Raw genomic sequence first — 19,368 nt, 5'->3', positions numbered from 1 at the left:
ACTCCTGTGCTACGACTAGGTGGTGACAGTGGAGCAAGAAATAAAAGCAACATCACCCAGGTACGACCTTCTGTGAGCATTGCTGATCCAGACTTTGATGATAGCAATCATTCTCACACCTGCCAAGTTACAGCACTATCGAACTTGGTCGAACTGTCACCTGATTTTGTAGACCAATTTTTTGAGAGCCTGTCTGATATGATGTTCTCCCCTGAACAGAAACAATAACTTTTGAAAAGCATTCCGACACACAGCGTTCCCATGAACTCTGAACTCGGCCTTCAGTTTTGATCAACAAAACTACTGAAAAGCGTTGGAACTCTATTCCCCCGTTCACCAAGAAAGTTTTTTTTTTTAATTGAACATTTTTTCAAAATATTTACCTTTTTTTCTGGCACTAAAATTCTTTGCTTAAAGTAGACCTATTCATAAAGAACAGAACTTCTATTTTTAGGTATTTCTAGAGACACAATAACTTTACATCAGCCTCTAGCAAATGTTACAGCAATTGCATTTCTATGTGATGAAATTATCTCGCCCTTTTTTTCTGTATAAAGAGATATTTCATGTGTAATTTTTCGCAAAATCGTTCACTGATTACATATGCTATAATTTTGAATGATTTCTATGCTTAAAGACGTACAGTACAATACATGTATTTCAAATACGCCATTTCAAATGCGAATATGTCTTTTGGGGTGGGTAATGTTACACATGCATCTTTTGCTATAGTTTTTAGTAAATTGATGGACATAAATTCGTGGAGTGGGTGTCGCGTTCTAATCTAGGACCCCGATCAATACTGTGACCTTATGCCCCTATACGGCTATAATCTATTTATACCCCTATAATGGCATGAACGATCAAGAGTGATATTTCAGAAACTCGTCTCTGGCCTAACACGATCAGAGCCACATTTCAGAATCTCTTCCTCTGCAGCTCATTAGAGCAAATGACACAGCAGAAGCCACTATCTAAGATTCCTAGATTACACTCCGAGTTCTTCAACAAGATAAAACTCAGCAACCTGGGAAAACCCCGCTTGCTATATTTTGATTAGTAATAGAACTCTAATGAGCACTAAGAGACGATCACTTCCTAGTGACATTTTTATTGACGTCTTGTGTCCAAAAACGTACATCAAACCACGCACCTTTCAGGTATAAATATTACCAACGTTGCCTTAAGCAAACGCTGCCTCAACGACATCGATGATAGCGATGGTGTGGTGAATACAGGAGCAGAACAGCTGTCCCTTACAGAGCCCAGCAGATACAAGCTGCCCACGGACGCTGCCCCTCCTCCTCGACGCGCTGAGAGAGACGCTGTCTTTTCTCCTGCCGAGAAAATCCAGCTCCGGCGTTTCCAGCCTACTCTTGCGAGTGACTGGGATATCGAGTCCTGGAAGGAGATACAAGACCTCCAACATTCTATTTCAGAGGTATGGTGTTGACTAAACCCTTAGAGAGAATTCTTGAAGCAAACCTTGGCAAAACCAACTTAACTAAAACTGCTACTTACTTACTCCCTCCCAAGTATTAGGCTTAGGTCAGGTACACTGGGGTAGGCATAGTTAGAAGCACCAGTTGAGTATGTTAGCTAAATGTATATATGAATGTATATATTTTATTCATTTTAACCTTTGTATGGCTAAGAAACCATATCAATGCTTTTACAGTATTATTTCGCAATCCTCATTTTACTGTACGCACTTTTTATAATAACTAGTCTTGCAATTGTGGCAATTCATTTCTCTTGCATGAGAAGAAAGACTGTTCAATAAATAATACCTTTTATTGAAAACACCTGTCTCTCTGTTCTCTGCATCTTGGTGAAAGTAATCTGCACAACTGACTGAGTAAAATAACTGTCTATTGTTTCACACGACTCTAGAGATTGACTCTTATTCTAAGGAGCAAAGTTGTCATGTTTATGCGGTTGGTGGAAAACTGAATCCCTTCTTGTCTGTACCAGGGAAGCTGATCACTTCCTATTCAGTCAAGAAAGTTTCCAGTGACCTCTGAGCTAGTTGGTAACAAACCCAATTAAGTTTAGCATAGTCAGTAGAGACCTGGAAGACCGCACTTCTAAGTCAAAACTGCTGTTTATGTTATTCCAATGCGCAGGGCCTATAGGGAAAATAGGAACTACACTACACCTTTTGAATGCCCTACATTTTTTTCTCTCTAATATTTTCCAGTAGAAGCTTTATTTAAAAAAGCTTTATTTAAAAAGCAAGGTACAGATCATATATTGAAATTTCTTATTTGAGACAGACAGCCAAGTAAAGCACACTGCATTAATGAAGTATGCAGACCCAGGCAGTCGTATAAGTGCCTGGTGTTGTGTGTAGGCATTGGGACTCTTACGATTTTCTAAATATATGTACGGTGATGTATACAGGGAGACCATTCAAAAGGTATCGGACTATAATTATTTAGGCACCCCACACATTGTTTTATTTTAAAGCATCCTCTCCAAGATGGCGCCTGATGAAATCTGAGTGTAGGCAGGAACTGCATAATCGCCCGGCCTCACGCGTTTGGCAGCTGACCGAGGTGAGGGGCAGATCTCCCATTGTCCTTACGGGACGCGGGACTCGTACTTTAAGGAGCGCTCGAGTTTTCTCAGCGTCCTGGACGATTCTACAGCGGAGACGACCACTAGAGCGGTAAGAGTAAGGGACCACGGTTGTGGGGGCCGGGCAGCCCGATAATGGTTACCAGTTACTCCGGGGGACCGCAGGTATACAGTGTAGTGCCTTGGTAATAAAGCTGGTAGTTCCCAGGAGACTGCAAGGGCACGCAGTAAAGGTAGGAACGATTTTTTACTTGTTGATTTTATTACATGGAGGTCAAGGTGTAGAACAGCTCTCATCAGGATATACTTATGGATGTGAGTAGGGCACTCATTGAGTATCGGGAGAACATAGGTGAACCTTTGAGATACTGACACTATTAATTAAGATGAATGTCGATGTGTATATATCCACAGGCTGCCGGTCGACGGCCCCGATTTTCTGATGGGGATGCGTGGCTAAAATTTGTGGGTGCTTCCATAAGAGTGTGTTGCTGGTACAAGTTCTGTTGGCAACCTCTGGGTAATTATCGCATAACCACGCACATTAACATGCATTGATGTCTGGCAAAATTGCCGGTAAACACCATTACAATATGTGTTTATATGTTTGGCACCATCTTTCTTTTCTGTTTGTCAACCACCATAGAATGTGCTTGAAGTGTCGGTGAGGTGGAGACCGGTTCCCAAGCCCTGATGCCAGTGCCAGAAGCGAGTGGCAAAGAAACATGTCGGCCTTTCTAACTGAAATGGACTAAAACATGCCGTTCTTTTAACCGGAGTGTGATCACTGCGACCAATAAAGTATGTATAACTGCAAGTGAGTCACAACTCATTTTAGCTTGGAGAAACAACTTCCTTCTTTCACACCACGCGATCCAATTGGTTGACGAATGACACAAGCATCAACACTGCATTTTGTTTATTCTTTCTAGTTCCTTTTTCACCTCTTAGAAAACCTGGGCACAATCTTTTTCTTTCTTTGCAGTTTTGAAAGTTACCAATGATGATATTGTGAGCAAACTGATGAGCACCAACTAGCAGCTCCTTTGGTAACGCTTAAGTGAGGTACTTTCTGACCTTTCACACCTTTTTTCTGGTTCTGTTTATGAGATGGGACGATGTCCGGTGAGTTGACAACCACCTGGAACTGGGTGTGAGAAGTTGGCCTGATATGCAGTGCTCACTATTCTAGTGATCACTATGTATCAGTCCAACTTCTCACATTGGTGAGCAGCGGTTGGGATTTGAGCTTGCTGTTGTTTTACCACACGTATCCTAAGAATATCATTGTGAAAGATCACATAAGTTAAGGTACATATAACTTAGCTTAGAATACTCTGAGTTCTACTGAACCAGCTGTTGTAGTTTAACAAGGCTTAGCACACCTTGACTACAACTCTTAGCAAGGGATCAGTAGGCAAACAAATAGCAGGCCCACAGCCAGAGAAAGTCGTAAACCAGTGAAACAAAAGCAAAAAATCTGGGTGATCATAGGATTGCAGACCCTACTCTCCTACACTGGGCATGACTGGCATTCTGGAGAAGCCAGTCCTTGGCAGAGATATATTCAGACTGCACCAGGGTTTCTGAAATTGTATAGTGTTTATCCATAATCAGCTCATTTTGTTGTATGGTTCACTTTGACTAGTGTAGCGGAGTATGCAGTTCCTAGAGTAGGAGGGGGAAAGACAGGTCTTTTTTCATGATGCCCTAACACACCCCAAGAGGTGTCATGATTCATCATTGGGTTTTGCTCCTCGTCGGGCCGGCGCTGCAATGCCCGTCTGGCTCACCGTAAACGGGGCTCTTTGCCGGAGATCTTTTTAGAAAAAGCCGTAGGGTGCGTGTGGGTAAGAGGGTAGGGAAGGTGTGGTGCACGTGAAGTGTAATATAAAATAAGTCTGGATCAGTTCTATTCACAAGAATTTTAATAATTTTGGCAGATCCAGCCTAAGTAAAAACGAATGGACGCCCTCTGGGAATATAATGTTCCTAACAGGCAGTCACAGTGTGTGGGGTCGACATGTTTCGTGCCTGGTTGCTCATAAAGAGTCATGTGGCACTTCTTCAGGACCTAGGTGATAGTGTGGTGCACAACTAATGGCAGGCTCCTAATGTTTTAGATGGTAGCCTGGCGTGGGGCCCTAGTAGCTCTATACTGGGCGGTTGCAGACCTGTGGAAAAGAGGAAGACAAAGAAAAAGAAAATGGGGTGTTCTTTAAAACCATATGTACAATGGAGCAGGGTACTGTAAAGGGAGATGTGTGGAAGCATCCCTTTTAAGACTTGTATAGAGGCATAACTGTGGTTGCTTGTGTGAAGTCTGCCTATGGGAGGGCCGTGCAGTGAAGTGGGTGGTAAGTCGGTTAGAGATGTGTTTAAAGGATTTCAAGTGAAATGGTTCTGTCAGGTTCGACAGCCGTAGAACCCTCTTTAACTGCATGAGTGCTGCAGCTTTTACTGCTGTGCGCTGAAAATTAAAAAAAAAACACTTTACATGACAAAGCCAGCTCGTCATGCGCGCAGCGCAGGTAATGCCCATGACGAGCTGGCTTGGTCATGAGCACTGAAGGGGTTAACCGTAATCAGGGGAGCAATAGTGCGGTTACAACGTGGTGCGCTTACTTTTCTCTCCTAGGGTCTATATACATGCATGGTCAATTTTCCTGGTACCAGCCAGTCACTGGTAGGTAGGGGTGTGCTGGCGTGCCGGTGTAGGTGACAACATCCGTGAGCCCCAAACGTGGTAAGGAGCCATGGTCTGGTCATAGGTTTGCAGACATGCGGGTTCAATCACGGCTGCGAGAGAAGAGGTCGGAGCCCGTAGGAGAATGAGGCAGGGTCTGATCGCCGTGAAATGTGTTGGGCCAAGATGGGCATGCACTACACTTTGACTAGTGTCATGGTAGCTAACATCTTCACACCCATCTGCATTCTTCCACTGAAAGTTAATAAAGCTATGCTAACCCAACATCCCACCCCCTCTTGTGTTATCATAGCAAAATCTGCTACACCCAGATTTCTCTACAACCTGTGGAATGGTAGTGAATCTACTCACCAGCAGCATGCAATGGTGTCCATTTCCTTTTCCTCTCCTTCACTAGAGCAGATGCACCATGGCTGGTAAGTACCTCCACACACTCTGTGGAGCCCCTCTCCGTGGCGAGGTACAGAGCGGTGCGGCCCTTGTGATCCCGCACATCTAGGTTCACCAGAGTCTCAGCGAGAGTCTTCAGAGCTTCACAGTGACCGTTGTAGGCCTGAATCCAGACACAAATGAGAAGTTGAACTACACATGCATCATGAACCCTAAATACTCAGACTCAAAGTGAGGAAGTAAAGCATAATGTATACATTTATAGAATGGATACAAAAACAGGTAAAAACAATAAGATGCACTCAAGCGACGTTTTGACACTCGGGTCTCAAGCCCCAGTACTTCACCTACATAGGACAAAACAGATTTCCTGAAATGTAAAACCAATGGTAAGAAGAGACATTCAGTATTGAAAATATGCATTGAGTTTTTATCTGTTTTTCTCCACTCCAAACAAGGTGTCTGCTATATTCTAAAAGTGTTCATCAATATACCTTGCTGTGATATACATACAGCGACAAATTCTTAATAAACTTGCAATTCAAAAAGCTCATAAATTCAACTCTTTACTATTCATAAAAGGTATAATAGCACTCACACATGCCATAAAAAGAACAACCTTCAATGTTCTTCAGCTTTGAAATGAAGTTTCCTGATATGATGAATATATTCTTTCCATGTCTAATGGAATTGAGGATATGACAATCATGACAAGTTGGGGAAGTGAGAAAGAAATCAGACTCTCAGATGTCAAGAGGCTAAGTTAGCCACAACCAACATTTTATTTAAGGGTGAAATTATCGATTAAAAATTTTGAGTTTCCTCAAAAGAATGATCAAATTCGGTCAGATACATTTTTGCAGCAGCCAATAATTGGGAACAGGTCTTTTGATGATGAGTCTGTTTAGTAGGCTCATATTCATAGACACAAGAACCATGCACAAAAAAGAAAACAAGTTACTTACCTGTAACTTCAGTTATCCAGTATTGGTATCTTTCATAGATTCACATGCCTGAATCATTCCCCGTCGCTGAGGCGGGAGTCCTACGGTAAATAAAATAGGAGTGCCAAAGGTAAATAACAGTAGTAGGCCCTAAGGAAAAAGTCCTGAGACCCAAAACTTAGGCGCCTATCTACATCATTATGCTAAAAAGACCAAAGTCTTTGTCCCAACTAATCAGCTGGCAGCAACCTCTAGAACACTCTCTGCAAAGCCAGTTCTCCTCAGATTTTCGTTAGCACAAGTGGGAAATGAGTATCCAAATAGAGAACTGACTCTCCGGAAAGGAGGGTTGGGTGCATGTGAATCTATGAAAGATACCAATACTGGATAACTGAAGTTACAGGTAAGTAACTTGTTTTCTTATCCAGTATTGGGGTATCTTTCTTAGATTCACATGCCTAAATCAGAATAGCAAGCAGTATGCCATGTAGTAGTCGGTTGTTGATGGTGGGAGACTTGTTCTGATAAACTCCAAGAAACATCATTAATAATAACCAACAAGAGTAAGGCAACTGAACTTACATAAATAAAATATGATCAGAAATTTAAAAGAACATCCATAGAGTAATAAAAACATGGATATACAATGTCGCGTACATCCATTTGTTCAAATCGTAACATGCATAATATATATATATATATATATATATTAATCACACAGAGTTGCCCCCAAAAGGACGAGACGCCATTCAGGTAGGTTTAAGTTAAGCGTTTTAATCAGGATGCTACAACAGAGTCAGCAGAATGTCACGCTTTCAAGCGCCTGACGCGTTTCGGGCAGAGATGCACTTCATCAAAGGCAGGGTTCGTGTAACAGCGCAGAGCATTGTGGGCACTATTTTTAAACCTTAGGTACCCGCCCAGTGGCTGCTGGCAAAGCCCTCTGGTACCTGTAGTGTCCATCAGTGTTCCTTCAGTAAGGTGCTCAGCGCTGCATCTTAAGTGAACTTTAAAACCCCCAGTGGGTGAGCGTGAAAAAGCTGCTGGGCGCTGCTGCCTCGTGAAACTCCTGAAACACCCTCCTGCTCCGCTGGTGATTACCGTCTGGCATCATCAAAGGGCCGCTTCCATGCGGCGGGGCTTCGTCCACGGCTGGGCCAGCCGTCAAACATTAATCACACAGAGTTGCCCCCAAAAGGACGAGCCGCCATTCAGGTAGGTTTAAGTTAAGCGTTTTAATCAGGATGCTACAACAGAGTCAGCAGAATGTCACGCTTTCAAGCGCCTGACACGTTTCGTGCAGAGATGCACTTCATCAAAGGCAGGGTTCGTGTAACAGCGCAGAGCATTGTGGGCACTATTTTTAAACCTTAGGTACCCGCCCAGTGGCTGCTGGCAAAGCCCTCTGGTACCTGTAGTGTCCATCAGTGTTCCTTCAGTAAGGTGCTCAGCGCTGCATCTTAAGTGAACTTTAAACCCCCCAGTGGGTGAGCGTGAAAAAGCTGCTGGGCGCTGCTGCCTCGTGAAACTCCTGAAACACCCTCCTGCTCCGCTGGTGATTACCGTCTGGCATCATCAAAGGGCCGCTTCCATGCGGCGGGGCTTCGTCCACGGCTGGGCCAGCCGTCAAACATTAATCACACAGAGTTGCCCCCAAAAGGACGAGCCGCCATTCAGGTAGGTTTAAGTTAAGCGTTTTAATCAGGATGCTACAACAGAGTCAGCAGAATGTCACGCTTTCAAGCGCCTGACGCGTTTCGTGCAGAGATGCACTTCATCAAAGGCAGGGTTCATGTAACAGCGCAGAGCATTGTGGGCACTATTTTTAAACCTTAGGTACCCGCCCAGTGGCTGCTGGCAAAGCTCTCTGGTACCTGTAGTGTCCATCAGTGTTCCTTCAGTAAGGTGCTCAGCGCTGCATCTTAAGTGAACTTTAAAACCCCCAGTGGGTGAGCGTGAAAAAGCTGCTGGGCGCTGCTGCCTCGTGAAACTCCTGAAACACCCTCCTGCTCCGCTGGTGATTACCGTCTGGCATCATCAAAGGGCCGCTTCCATGCGGCGGGGCTTCGTCCACGGCTGGGCCAGCCGTCAAACATTAATCACACAGAGTTGCCCCCAAAAGGACGAGCCGCCATTCAGGTAGGTTTAAGTTAAGCGTTTTAATCAGGATGCTACAACAGAGTCAGCAGAATGTCACGCTTTCAAGCGCCTGACGCGTTTCGTGCAGAGATGCACTTCATCAAAGGCAGGGTTCGTGTAACAGCGCAGAGCATTGTGGGCACTATTTTTAAACCTTAGGTACCCGCCCAGTGGCTGCTGGCAAAGCCCTCTGGTACCTGTAGTGTCCATCAGTGTTCCTTCAGTAAGGTGCTCAGCGCTGCATCTTTAGTGAACTTTAAAACCCCCAGTGGGTGAGCGTGAAAAAGCTGCTGGGCGCTGCTGCCTCGTGAAACTCCTGAAACACCCTCCTGCTCCGCTGGTGATTACCCTCTGGCATCATCAAAGGGCCGCTTCCATGCGGCGGGGCTTCGTCCACGGCTGGGCCAGCCGTCAAACATTAATCACACAGAGTTGCCCCCAAAAGGCCGAGCCGCCATTCAGGTAGGTTTAAGTTAAGCGTTTTAATCAGGATGCTACAACAGAGTCAGCAGAATGTCACGCTTTCAAGCGCCTGACGCGTTTCGTGCAGAGATGCACTTCATCAAAGGCAGGGTTCGTGTAACAGCGCAGAGCATTGTGGGCACTATTTTTAAACCTTAGGTACCCGCCCAGTGGCTGCTGGCAAAGCCCTCTGGTACCTGTAGTGTCCATCAGTGTTCCTTCAGTAAGGTGCTCAGCGCTGCATCTTAAGTGAACTTTAAAACCCCCAGTGGGTGAGCGTGAAAAAGCTGCTGGGCGCTGCTGCCTCGTGAAAAGCGGGGCAGGCAAACCCACGGACTTGGCACGAGCCCACCTGGGCAAATACTGTTTTTCACAGCATGAAGCTATGAGCGCAGCCACTTGGTAATACTTCAAAGCACTACATTAACCAGAGGGCTCTGCGAAGGGCCACGCCCACTTCAGCAGGTGATGTTGACTATTTGAAGTGCTTGAAAAACGCTGCTCATTTCTCGCATGCATTTGCCAGTTGCCACCGAAGAAGGGAGGATTGGAATCCCGAAACATGTTTGGCGCTTTGTCTGAACTGGCGCTTTTAATGGAATTGATGCCTTTTTCCGTTGTGCTGCCTGCTTGCAAGCCATTGAATAAAAGAAGCAAACCACGTATTTCCTTGTGGCTCAACTCCTTTGGGGCTATACCTGCTTGTGTTGTAATTGAAATAACGGCTGTTGCCCAGCCGTGGAGTTCTGCCTACTGCTTGAATGCAGGTCTGTGCAAGCGCCTGACACGTGGGTGTTTGCAGTTTGGAAAGGATTTTGTTGGTGCCTGTGCAGGACAGGTTCCGGCTCATGTTTGTAATTTGATGTCTGAAAAGCGGGGCAGGCAAACCCACGGACTTGGCACGAGCCCACCTGGGCAAATACTGTTTTTCACAGCATGAAGCTATGAGCGCAGCCACTTGGTAATACTTCAAAGCACTACATGAACCAGAGGGCTCTGCGAAGGGCCACGCCCACTTCAGCAGGTGATGTTGACTATTTGAAGTGCTTGAAAAACGCTGCTCATTTCTCGCATGCATTTGCCAGTTGCCACCGAAGAAGGGAGGATTGGAATCCCGAAACATGTTTGGCGCTTTGTCTGAACTGGCGCTTTTAATGGAATTGATGCCTTTTTCCGTTGTGCTGCCTGCTTGCAAGCCATTGAATAAAAGAAGCAAACCACGTATTTCCTTGTGGCTCAACTCCTTTGGGGCTATACCTGCTTGTGTTGTAATTGAAATAACGGCTGTTGCCCAGCCGTGGAGTTCTGCCTACTGCTTGAATGCAGGTCTGTGCAAGCGCCTGACACGTGGGTGTTTGCAGTTTGGAAAGGATTTTGTTGGTGCCTGTGCAGGACAGGTTCCGGCTCATGTTTGTAATTTGATGTCTGAAAAGCGGGGCAGGCAAACCCACGGACTTGGCACGAGCCCACCTGGGCAAATACTGTTTTTCACAGCATGAAGCTATGAGCGCAGCCACTTGGTAATACTTCAAAGCACTACATTAACCAGAGGGCTCTGCGAAGGGCCACGCTCACTTCAGCAGGTGATGTTGACTATTTGAAGTGCTTGAAAAACGCTGCTCATTTCTCGCATGCATTTGCCAGTTGCCACCGAAGAAGGGAGGATTGGAATCCCGAAACATGTTTGGCGCTTTGTCTGAACTGGCGCTTTTAATGGAATTGATGCCTTTTTCCGTTGTGCTGCCTGCTTGCAAGCCATTGAATAAAAGAAGCAAACCACGTATTTCCTTGTGGCTCAACTCCTTTGGGGCTATACCTGCTTGTGTTGTAATTGAAATAACGGCTGTTGCCCAGCCGTGGAGTTCTGCCTACTGCTTGAATGCAGGTCTGTGCAAGCGCCTGACACGTGGGTGTTTGCAGTTTGGAAAGGATTTTGTTGGTGCCTGTGCAGGACAGGTTCCGGCTCATGTTTGTAATTTGATGTCTGAAAAGCGGGGCAGGCAAACCCACGGACTTGGCACGAGCCCACCTGGGCAAATACTGTTTTTCACAGCATGAAGCTATGAGCGCAGCCACTTGGTAATACTTCAAAGCACTACATGAACCAGAGGGCTCTGCGAAGGGCCACGCCCACTTCAGCAGGTGATGTTGACTATTTGAAGTGCTTGAAAAACGCTGCTCATTTCTCGCATGCATTTGCCAGTTGCCACCGAAGAAGGGAGGATTGGAATCCCGAAACATGTTTGGCGCTTTGTCTGAACTGGCGCTTTTAATGGAATTGATGCCTTTTTCCGTTGTGCTGCCTGCTTGCAAGCCATTGAATAAAAGAACCGAACCACGTATTTCCTTGTGGCTCAACTCCTTTGGGGCTATACCTGCTTGTGTTGTAATTGAAAAAACGGCTGTTGCCCAGCCGTGGAGTTCTGCCTACTGCTTGAATGCAGGTCTGTGCAAGCGCCTGACACGTGGGTGTTTGCAGTTTGGAAAGGATTTTGTTGGTGCCTGTGCAGGACAGGTTCCGGCTCATGTTTGTAATTTGATGTCTGAAAAGCGGGGTAGGCAAACCCACGGACTTGGCGCGAGCCCACCTGGGCAAATACTGTTTTTCACAGCATGAAGCTATGAGCGCAGCCACTTGGTAATACTTCAAAGCACTACATTAACCAGAGGGCTCTGCGAAGGGCCACGCCCACTTCAGCAGGTGATGTTGACTATTTGAAGTGCTTGAAAAACGCTGCTCATTTCTCGCATGCATTTGCCAGTTGCCACCGAAGAAGGGAGGATTGGAATCCCGAAACATGTTTGGCGCTTTGTCTGAACTGGCGCTTTTAATGGAATTGATGCCTTTTTCCGTTGTGCTGCCTGCTTGCAAGCCATTGAATAAAAGAAGCAAACCACGTATTTCCTTGTGCTCAACTCCTTTGGGGCTATACCTGCTTGTGTTGTAATTGAAATAACGGCTGTTGCCCAGCCGTGGAGTTCTGCCTACTGCTTGAATGCAGGTCTGTGCAAGCGCCTGACACGTGGGTGTTTGCAGTTTGGAAAGGATTTTGTTGGTGCCTGTGCAGGACAGGTTCCGGCTCATGTTTGTAATTTGATGTCTGAAAAGCGGGGCAGGCAAACCCATGGACTTGGCACGAGCCCACCTGGGCAAATACTGTTTTTCACAGCATGAAGCTATGAGCGCAGCCACTTGGTAATACTTCAAAGCACTACATTAACCAGAGGGCTCTGCGAAGGGCCACTCCCACTTCAGCAGGTGATGTTGACTATTTGAAGTGCTTGAAAAACGCTGCTCATTTCTCGCATGCATTTGCCAGTTGCCACCGAAGAAGGGAGGATTGGAATCCCGAAACATGTTTGGCGCTTTGTCTGAACTGGCGCTTTTAATGGAATTGATGCCTTTTTCCGTTGTGCTGCCTGCTTGCAAGCCATTGAATAAAAGAAGCAAACCACGTATTTCCTTGTGGCTCAACTCCTTTGGGGCTATACCTGCTTGTGTTGTAATTGAAATAACGGCTGTTGCCCAGCCGTGGAGTTCTGCCTACTGCTTGAATGCAGGTCTGTGCAAGCGCCTGACACGTGGGTGTTTGCAGTTTGGAAAGGATTTTGTTGGTGCCTGTGCAGGACAGGTTCCGGCTCATGTTTGTAATTTGATGTCTGAAAAGCGGGGCAGGCAAACCCACGGACTTGGCACGAGCCCACCTGGGCAAATACTGTTTTTCACAGCATGAAGCTATGAGCGCAGCCACTTGGTAATACTTCAAAGCACTACATTAACCAGAGGGCTCTGCGAAGGGCCACGCCCACTTCAGCAGGTGATGTTGACTATTTGAAGTGCTTGAAAAACGCTGCTCATTTCTCGCATGCATTTGCCAGTTGCCACCGAAGAAGGGAGGATTGGAATCCCGAAACATGTTTGGCGCTTTGTCTGAACTGGCGCTTTTAATGGAATTGATGCCTTTTTCCGTTGTGCTGCCTGCTTGCAAGCCATTGAATAAAAGAAGCAAACCACGTATTTCCTTGTGGCTCAACTCCTTTGGGGCTATACCTGCTTGTGTTGTAATTGAAATAACGGCTGTTGCCCAGCCGTGGAGTTCTGCCTACTGCTTGAATGCAGGTCTGTGCAAGCGCCTGACACGTGGGTGTTTGCAGTTTGGAAAGGATTTTGTTGGTGCCTGTGCAGGACAGGTTCCGGCTCATGTTTGTAATTTGATGTCTGAAAAGCGGGGTAGGCAAACCCACGGACTTGGCGCGAGCCTACCTGGGCAAATACTGTTTTTCACAGCATGAAGCTATGAGCGCAGCCACTTGGTAATACTTCAAAGCACTACATTAACCAGAGGGCTCTGCGAAGGGCCACGCCCACTTCAGCAGGTGATGTTGACTATTTGAAGTGCTTGAAAAACGCTGCTCATTTCTCGCATGCATTTGCCAGTTGCCACCGAAGAAGGGAGGATTGGAATCCCGAAACATGTTTGGCGCTTTGTCTGAACTGGCGCTTTTAATGGAATTGATGCCTTTTTCCGTTGTGCTGCCTGCTTGCAAGCCATTGAATAAAAGAAGCAAACCACGTATTTCCTTGTGGCTCAACTCCTTTGGGGCTATACCTGCTTGTGTTGTAATTGAAATAACGGCTGTTGTCCAGCCGTGGAGTTCTGCCTACTGCTTGAATGCAGGTCTGTGCAAGCGCCTGACACGTGGGTGTTTGCAGTTTGGAAAGGATTTTGTTGGTGCCTGTGCAGGACAGGTTCCGGCTCATGTTTGTAATTTGATGTCTGAAAAGCGGGGCAGGCAAACCCATGGACTTGGCACGAGCCCACCTGGGCAAATACTGTTTTTCACAGCATGAAGCTATGAGCGCAGCCACTTGGTAATACTTCAAAGCACTACATTAACCAGAGGGCTCTGCGAAGGGCCACTCCCACTTCAGCAGGTGATGTTGACTATTTGAAGTGCTTGAAAAACGCTGCTCATTTCTCGCATGCAGTTGCCAGTTGCCACCGAAGAAGGGAGGATTGGAATCCCGAAACATGTTTGGCGCTTTGTCTGAACTGGCGCTTTTAATGGAATTGATGCCTTTTTCCGTTGTGCTGCCTGCTTGCAAGCCATTGAATAAAAGAAGCAAACCACGTATTTCCTTGTGGCTCAACTCCTTTGGGGCTATACCTGCTTGTGTTGTAATTGAAATAACGGCTGTTGCCCAGCCGTGGAGTTCTGCCTACTGCTTGAATGCAAGTCTGTGCAAGCGCCTGACACGTGGGTGTTTGCAGTTTGGAAAGGATTTTGTTGGTGCCTGTGCAGGACAGGTTCCGGCTCATGTTTGTAATTTGATGTCTGAAAAGCGGGGCAGGCAAACCCACGGACTTGGCACGAGCCCACCTGGGCAAATACTGTTTTTCACAGCATGAAGCTATGAGCGCAGCCACTTGGTAATACTTCAAAGCACTACATTAACCAGAGGGCTCTGCGAAGGGCCACGCCCACTTCCGCAGGGGATGTTGACTATTTGAAGTGCTTGAAAAACGCTGCTCATTTCTCGCATGCATTTGCCAGTTGCCACCGAAGAAGGGAGGATTGGAATCCCGAAACATGTTTGGCGCTTTGTCTGAACTGGCGCTTTTAATGGAATTGATGCCTTTTTCCGTTGTGCTGCCTGCTTGCAAGCCATTGAATAAAAGAAGCAAACCACGTATTTCCTTGTGGCTCAACTCCTTTGGGGCTATACCTGCTTGTGTTGTAATTGAAATAACGGCTGTTGCCCAGCCGTGGAGTTCTGCCTACTGCTTGAATGCAGGTCTGTGCAAGCGCCTGACACGTGGGTGTTTGCAGTTTGGAAAGGATTTTGTTGGTGCCTGTGCAGGACAGGTTCCGGCTCATGTTTGTAATTTGATGTCTGAAAAGCGGGGCAGGCAAACCCACGGACTTGGCACGAGCCCACCTGGGCAAATACTGTTTTTCACAGCATGAAGCTATGAGCGCAGCCACTTGGTAATACTTCAAAGCACTACATAAACCAGAGGGCTCTGCGAAGGGCCACGCCCACTTCAGCAGGTGATGTTGACTATTTGAAGTGCTTGAAAAACGCTGCTCATTTCTCGCATGCATTTGCCAGTTGCCACCGAAGAAGGGAGGATTCGAATCCCGAAACATGTTTGGCGCTTTGTCTGAACTGGCGCTTTTAATGGAATTGATGCCTTTTTCCGTTGTGCTGCCTGCTTGCAAGCCATTGAATAAAAGAAGCAAACCACGTATTTCCTTGTGGCTCAACTCCTTTGGGGCTATACCTGCTTGTGTTGTAATTGAAATAACGGCTGTTGCCCAGCCGTGGAGTTCTGCCTACTGCTTCAATGCAGGTCTGTGCAAGCGCCTGACACGTGGGTGTTTGCAGTTTGGAAAGGATTTTGTTGGTGCCTGTGCAGGACAGGTTCCGGCTCATGTTTGTAATTTGATGTCTGAAAAGCGGGGCAGGCAAACCCACGGACTTGGCACGAGCCCACCTGGGCAAATACTGTTTTTCACAGCATGAAGCTATGAGCGCAGCCACTTGGTAATACTTCAAAGCACTACATTAACCAGAGGGCTCTGCGAAGGGCCACGCCCACTTCAGCAGGTGATGTTGACTATTTGAAGTGCTTGAAAAACGCTGCTCATTTCTCGCATGCATTTGCCAGTTGCCACCGAAGAAGGGAGGATTGGAATCCCGAAACATGTTTGGCGCTTTGTCTGAACTGGCGCTTTTAATGGAATTGATGCCTTTTTCCGTTGTGCTGCCTGCTTGCAAGCCATTGAATAAAAGAAGCAAACCACGTATTTCCTTGTGGCTCAACTCCTTTGGGGCTATACCTGCTTGTGTTGTAATTGAAATAACGGCTGTTGTCCAGCCGTGGAGTTCTGCCTACTGCTTGAATGCAGGTCTGTGCAAGCGCCTGACACATGGGTGTTTGCAGTTTGGAAAGGATTTTGTTGGTGCCTGTGCAGGACAGGTTCCGGCTCATGTTTGTAATTTGATGTCTGAAAAGCGGGGCAGGCAAACCCACGGACTTGGCACGAGCCCACCTGGGCAAATACTGTTTTTCACAGCATGAAGCTATGAGCGCAGCCACTTGGTAATACTTCAAAGCACTACATTAACCAGAGGGCTCTGCAAAGGGCCACGCCCACTTCAGCAGGTGATGTTGACTATTTGAAGTGCTTGAAAAACGCTGCTCATTTCTCGCATGCATTTGCCAGTTGCCACCGAAGAAGGGAGGATTGGAATCCCGAAACATGTTTGGCGCTTTGTCTGAACTGGCGCTTTTAATGGAAATGATGCCTTTTTCCGTTGTGCTGCCTGCTTGCAAGCCATTGAATAAAAGAAGCAAACCACGTATTTCCTTGTGGCTCAACTCCTTTGGGGCTATACCTGCTTGTGTTGTAATTGAAATAACGGCTGTTGCCCAGCCGTGGAGTTCTGCCTACTGCTTGAATGCAGGTCTGTGCAAGCGCCTGACACGTGGGTGTTTGCAGTTTGGAAAGGATTTTGTTGGTGCCTGTGCAGGACAGGTTCCGGCTCATGTTTGTAATTTGATGTCTGAAAAGCGGGGCAGGCAAACCCACGGACTTGGCACGAGCCCACCTGGGCAAATACTGTTTTTCACAGCATGAAGCTATGAGCGCAGCCACTTGGTAATACTTCAAAGCACTACATTAACCAGAGGGCTCTGCGAAGGGCCACGCCCACTTCAGCAGGTGATGTTGACTATTTGAAGTGCTTGAAAAACGCTGCTCATTTCTCGCATGCATTTGCCAGTTGCCACCGAAGAAGGGAGGATTGGAATCCCGAAACATGTTTGGCGCTTTGTCTGAACTGGCGCTTTTAATGGAATTGATGCCTTTTTCCGTTGTGCTGCCTGCTTGCAAGCCATTGAATAAAAGAAGCAAACCACGTATTTCCTTGTGGCTCAACTCCTTTGGGGCTATACCTGCTTGTGTTGTAATTGAAATAACGGCTGTTGCCCAGCCGTGGAGTTCTGCCTACTGCTTCAATGCAGGTCTGTGCAAGCGCCTGACACGTGGGTGTTTGCAGTTTGGAAAGGATTTTGTTGGTGCCTGTGCAGGACAGGTTCCGGCTCATGTTTGTAATTTGATGTCTGAAAAGCGGGGCAGGCAAACCCACGGACTTGGCATGAGCCCACCTGGGCAAATACTGTTTTTCACAGCATGAAGCTATGAGCGCAGCCACTTGGTAATACTTCAAAGCACTACATTAACCAGAGGGCTCTGCGAAGGGCCACTCCCACTTCAGCAGGTGATGTTGACTATTTGAAGTGCTTGAAAAACGCTGCTCATTTCTCGCATGCATTTGCCAGTTGCCACCAAAGAAGGGAGGATTGGAATCCCGAAACATGTTTGGCGCTTTGTCTGAACTGGCGCTTTTAATGGAATTGATGCCTTTTTCCGTTGTGCTGCCTGCTTGCAAGCCATTGAATAAAAGAAGCAAACCACGTATTTCCTTGTGGCTCAACTCCTTTGGGGCTATACCTGCTTGTGTTGTAATTGAAATAACGGCTGTTGCCCAGCCGTGGAGTTCTGCCTACTGCTTCAATGCAGGTCTGTGCAAGCGCCTGACACGTGGGTGTTTGCAGTTTGGAAAGGATATTGTTGGTGCCTGTGCAGGACAGGTTCCGGCTCATGTTTGTAATTTGATGTCTGAAAAGCGGGGCAGGCAAACCCACGGACTTGGCACGAGCCCACCTGGGCAAATACTGTTTTTCACAGCATGAAGCTATGAGCGCAGCCACTTGGTAATACTTCAAAGCACTACATTAACCAGAGGGCTCTGCGAAGGGCCACTCCCACTTCAGCAGGTGATGTTGACTATTTGAAGTGCTTGAAAAACGCTGCTCATTTCTCGCATGCATTTGCCAGTTGCCACCAAAGAAGGGAGGATTGGAATCCCGAAACATGTTTGGCGCTTTGTCTGAACTGGCGCTTTTAATGGAATTGATGCCTTTTTCCGTTGTGCTGCCTGCTTGCAAGCCATTGAATAAAAGAAGCAAACCACGTATTTCCTTGTGGCTCAACTCCTTTGGGGCTATACCTGCTTGTGTTGTAATTGAAATAACGGCTGTTGTCCAGCCGTGGAGTTCTGCCTACTGCTTGAATGCAGGTCTGTGCAAGCGCCTGACACGTGGGTGTTTGCAGTTTGGAAAGGATTTTGTTGGTGCCTGTGCAGGACAGGTTCCGGCTCATGTTTGTAATTTGATGTCTGAAAAGCGGGGCAGGCAAACCCATGGACTTGGCACGAGCCCACCTGGGCAAATACTGTTTTTCACAGCATGAAGCTATGAGCGCAGCCACTTGGTAATACTTCAAAGCACTACATTAACCAGAGGGCTCTGCGAAGGGCCACTCCCACTTCAGCAGGTGATGTTGACTATTTGAAGTGCTTGAAAAACGCTGCTCATTTCTCGCATGCATTTGCCAGTTGCCACCGAAGAAGGGAGGATTGGAATCCCGAAACATGTTTGGCGCTTTGTCTGAACTGGCGCTTTTAATGGAATTGATGCCTTTTTCCGTTGTGCTGCCTGCTTGCAAGCCATTGAATAAAAGAAGCAAACCACGTATTTCCTTGTGGCTCAACTCCTTTGGGGCTATACCTGCTTGTGTTGTAATTGAAATAACGGCTGTTGCCCAGCCGTGGAGTTCTGCCTACTGCTTGAATGCAAGTCTGTGCAAGCGCCTGACACGTGGGTGTTTGCAGTTTGGAAAGGATTTTGTTGGTGCCTGTGCAGGACAGGTTCCGGCTCATGTTTGTAATTTGATGTCTGAAAAGCGGGGCAGGCAAACCCACGGACTTGGCACGAGCCCACCTGGGCAAATACTGTTTTTCACAGCATGAAGCTATGAGCGCAGCCACTTGGTAATACTTCAAAGCACTACATTAACCAGAGGGCTCTGCGAAGGGCCACGCCCACTTCCGCAGGGGATGTTGACTATTTGAAGTGCTTGAAAAACGCTGCTCATTTCTCGCATGCATTTGCCAGTTGCCACCGAAGAAGGGAGGATTGGAATCCCGAAACATGTTTGGCGCTTTGTCTGAACTGGCGCTTTTAATGGAATTGATGCCTTTTTCCGTTGTGCTGCCTGCTTGCAAGCCATTGA

At 46.9% G+C, this 19,368-nt stretch overlaps 1 protein-coding gene across 2 annotated transcripts in view; it reads right to left on the bottom strand.

The window, feature by feature from the left end:
* ANKRD52 (ankyrin repeat domain 52) overlaps positions 1-19,368 on the bottom strand; it is a 430,239-nt gene that overhangs the window by 150,912 nt on the left and 259,959 nt on the right. For both annotated transcript variants that reach the window (XM_086963824.1, XM_086963825.1), the window contains exon 18: positions 5,639-5,840. In XM_086963824.1, the coding sequence (XP_086819950.1) occupies positions 5,639-5,840 (202 nt within the window). The remainder of the gene's footprint in view (positions 1-5,638; positions 5,841-19,368) is intronic.

Source organism: Lissotriton vulgaris, chromosome 1_1 (assembly GCF_964263255.1).
Source record: "Lissotriton vulgaris chromosome 1_1, aLisVul1.2, whole genome shotgun sequence".
Classification (NCBI taxonomy): Eukaryota; Metazoa; Chordata; class Amphibia; order Caudata; family Salamandridae; genus Lissotriton; species Lissotriton vulgaris.
The sequence above is the reverse complement of the archived record's forward strand: the minus strand, read 5'-3'. Positions and strand labels throughout refer to the sequence as shown.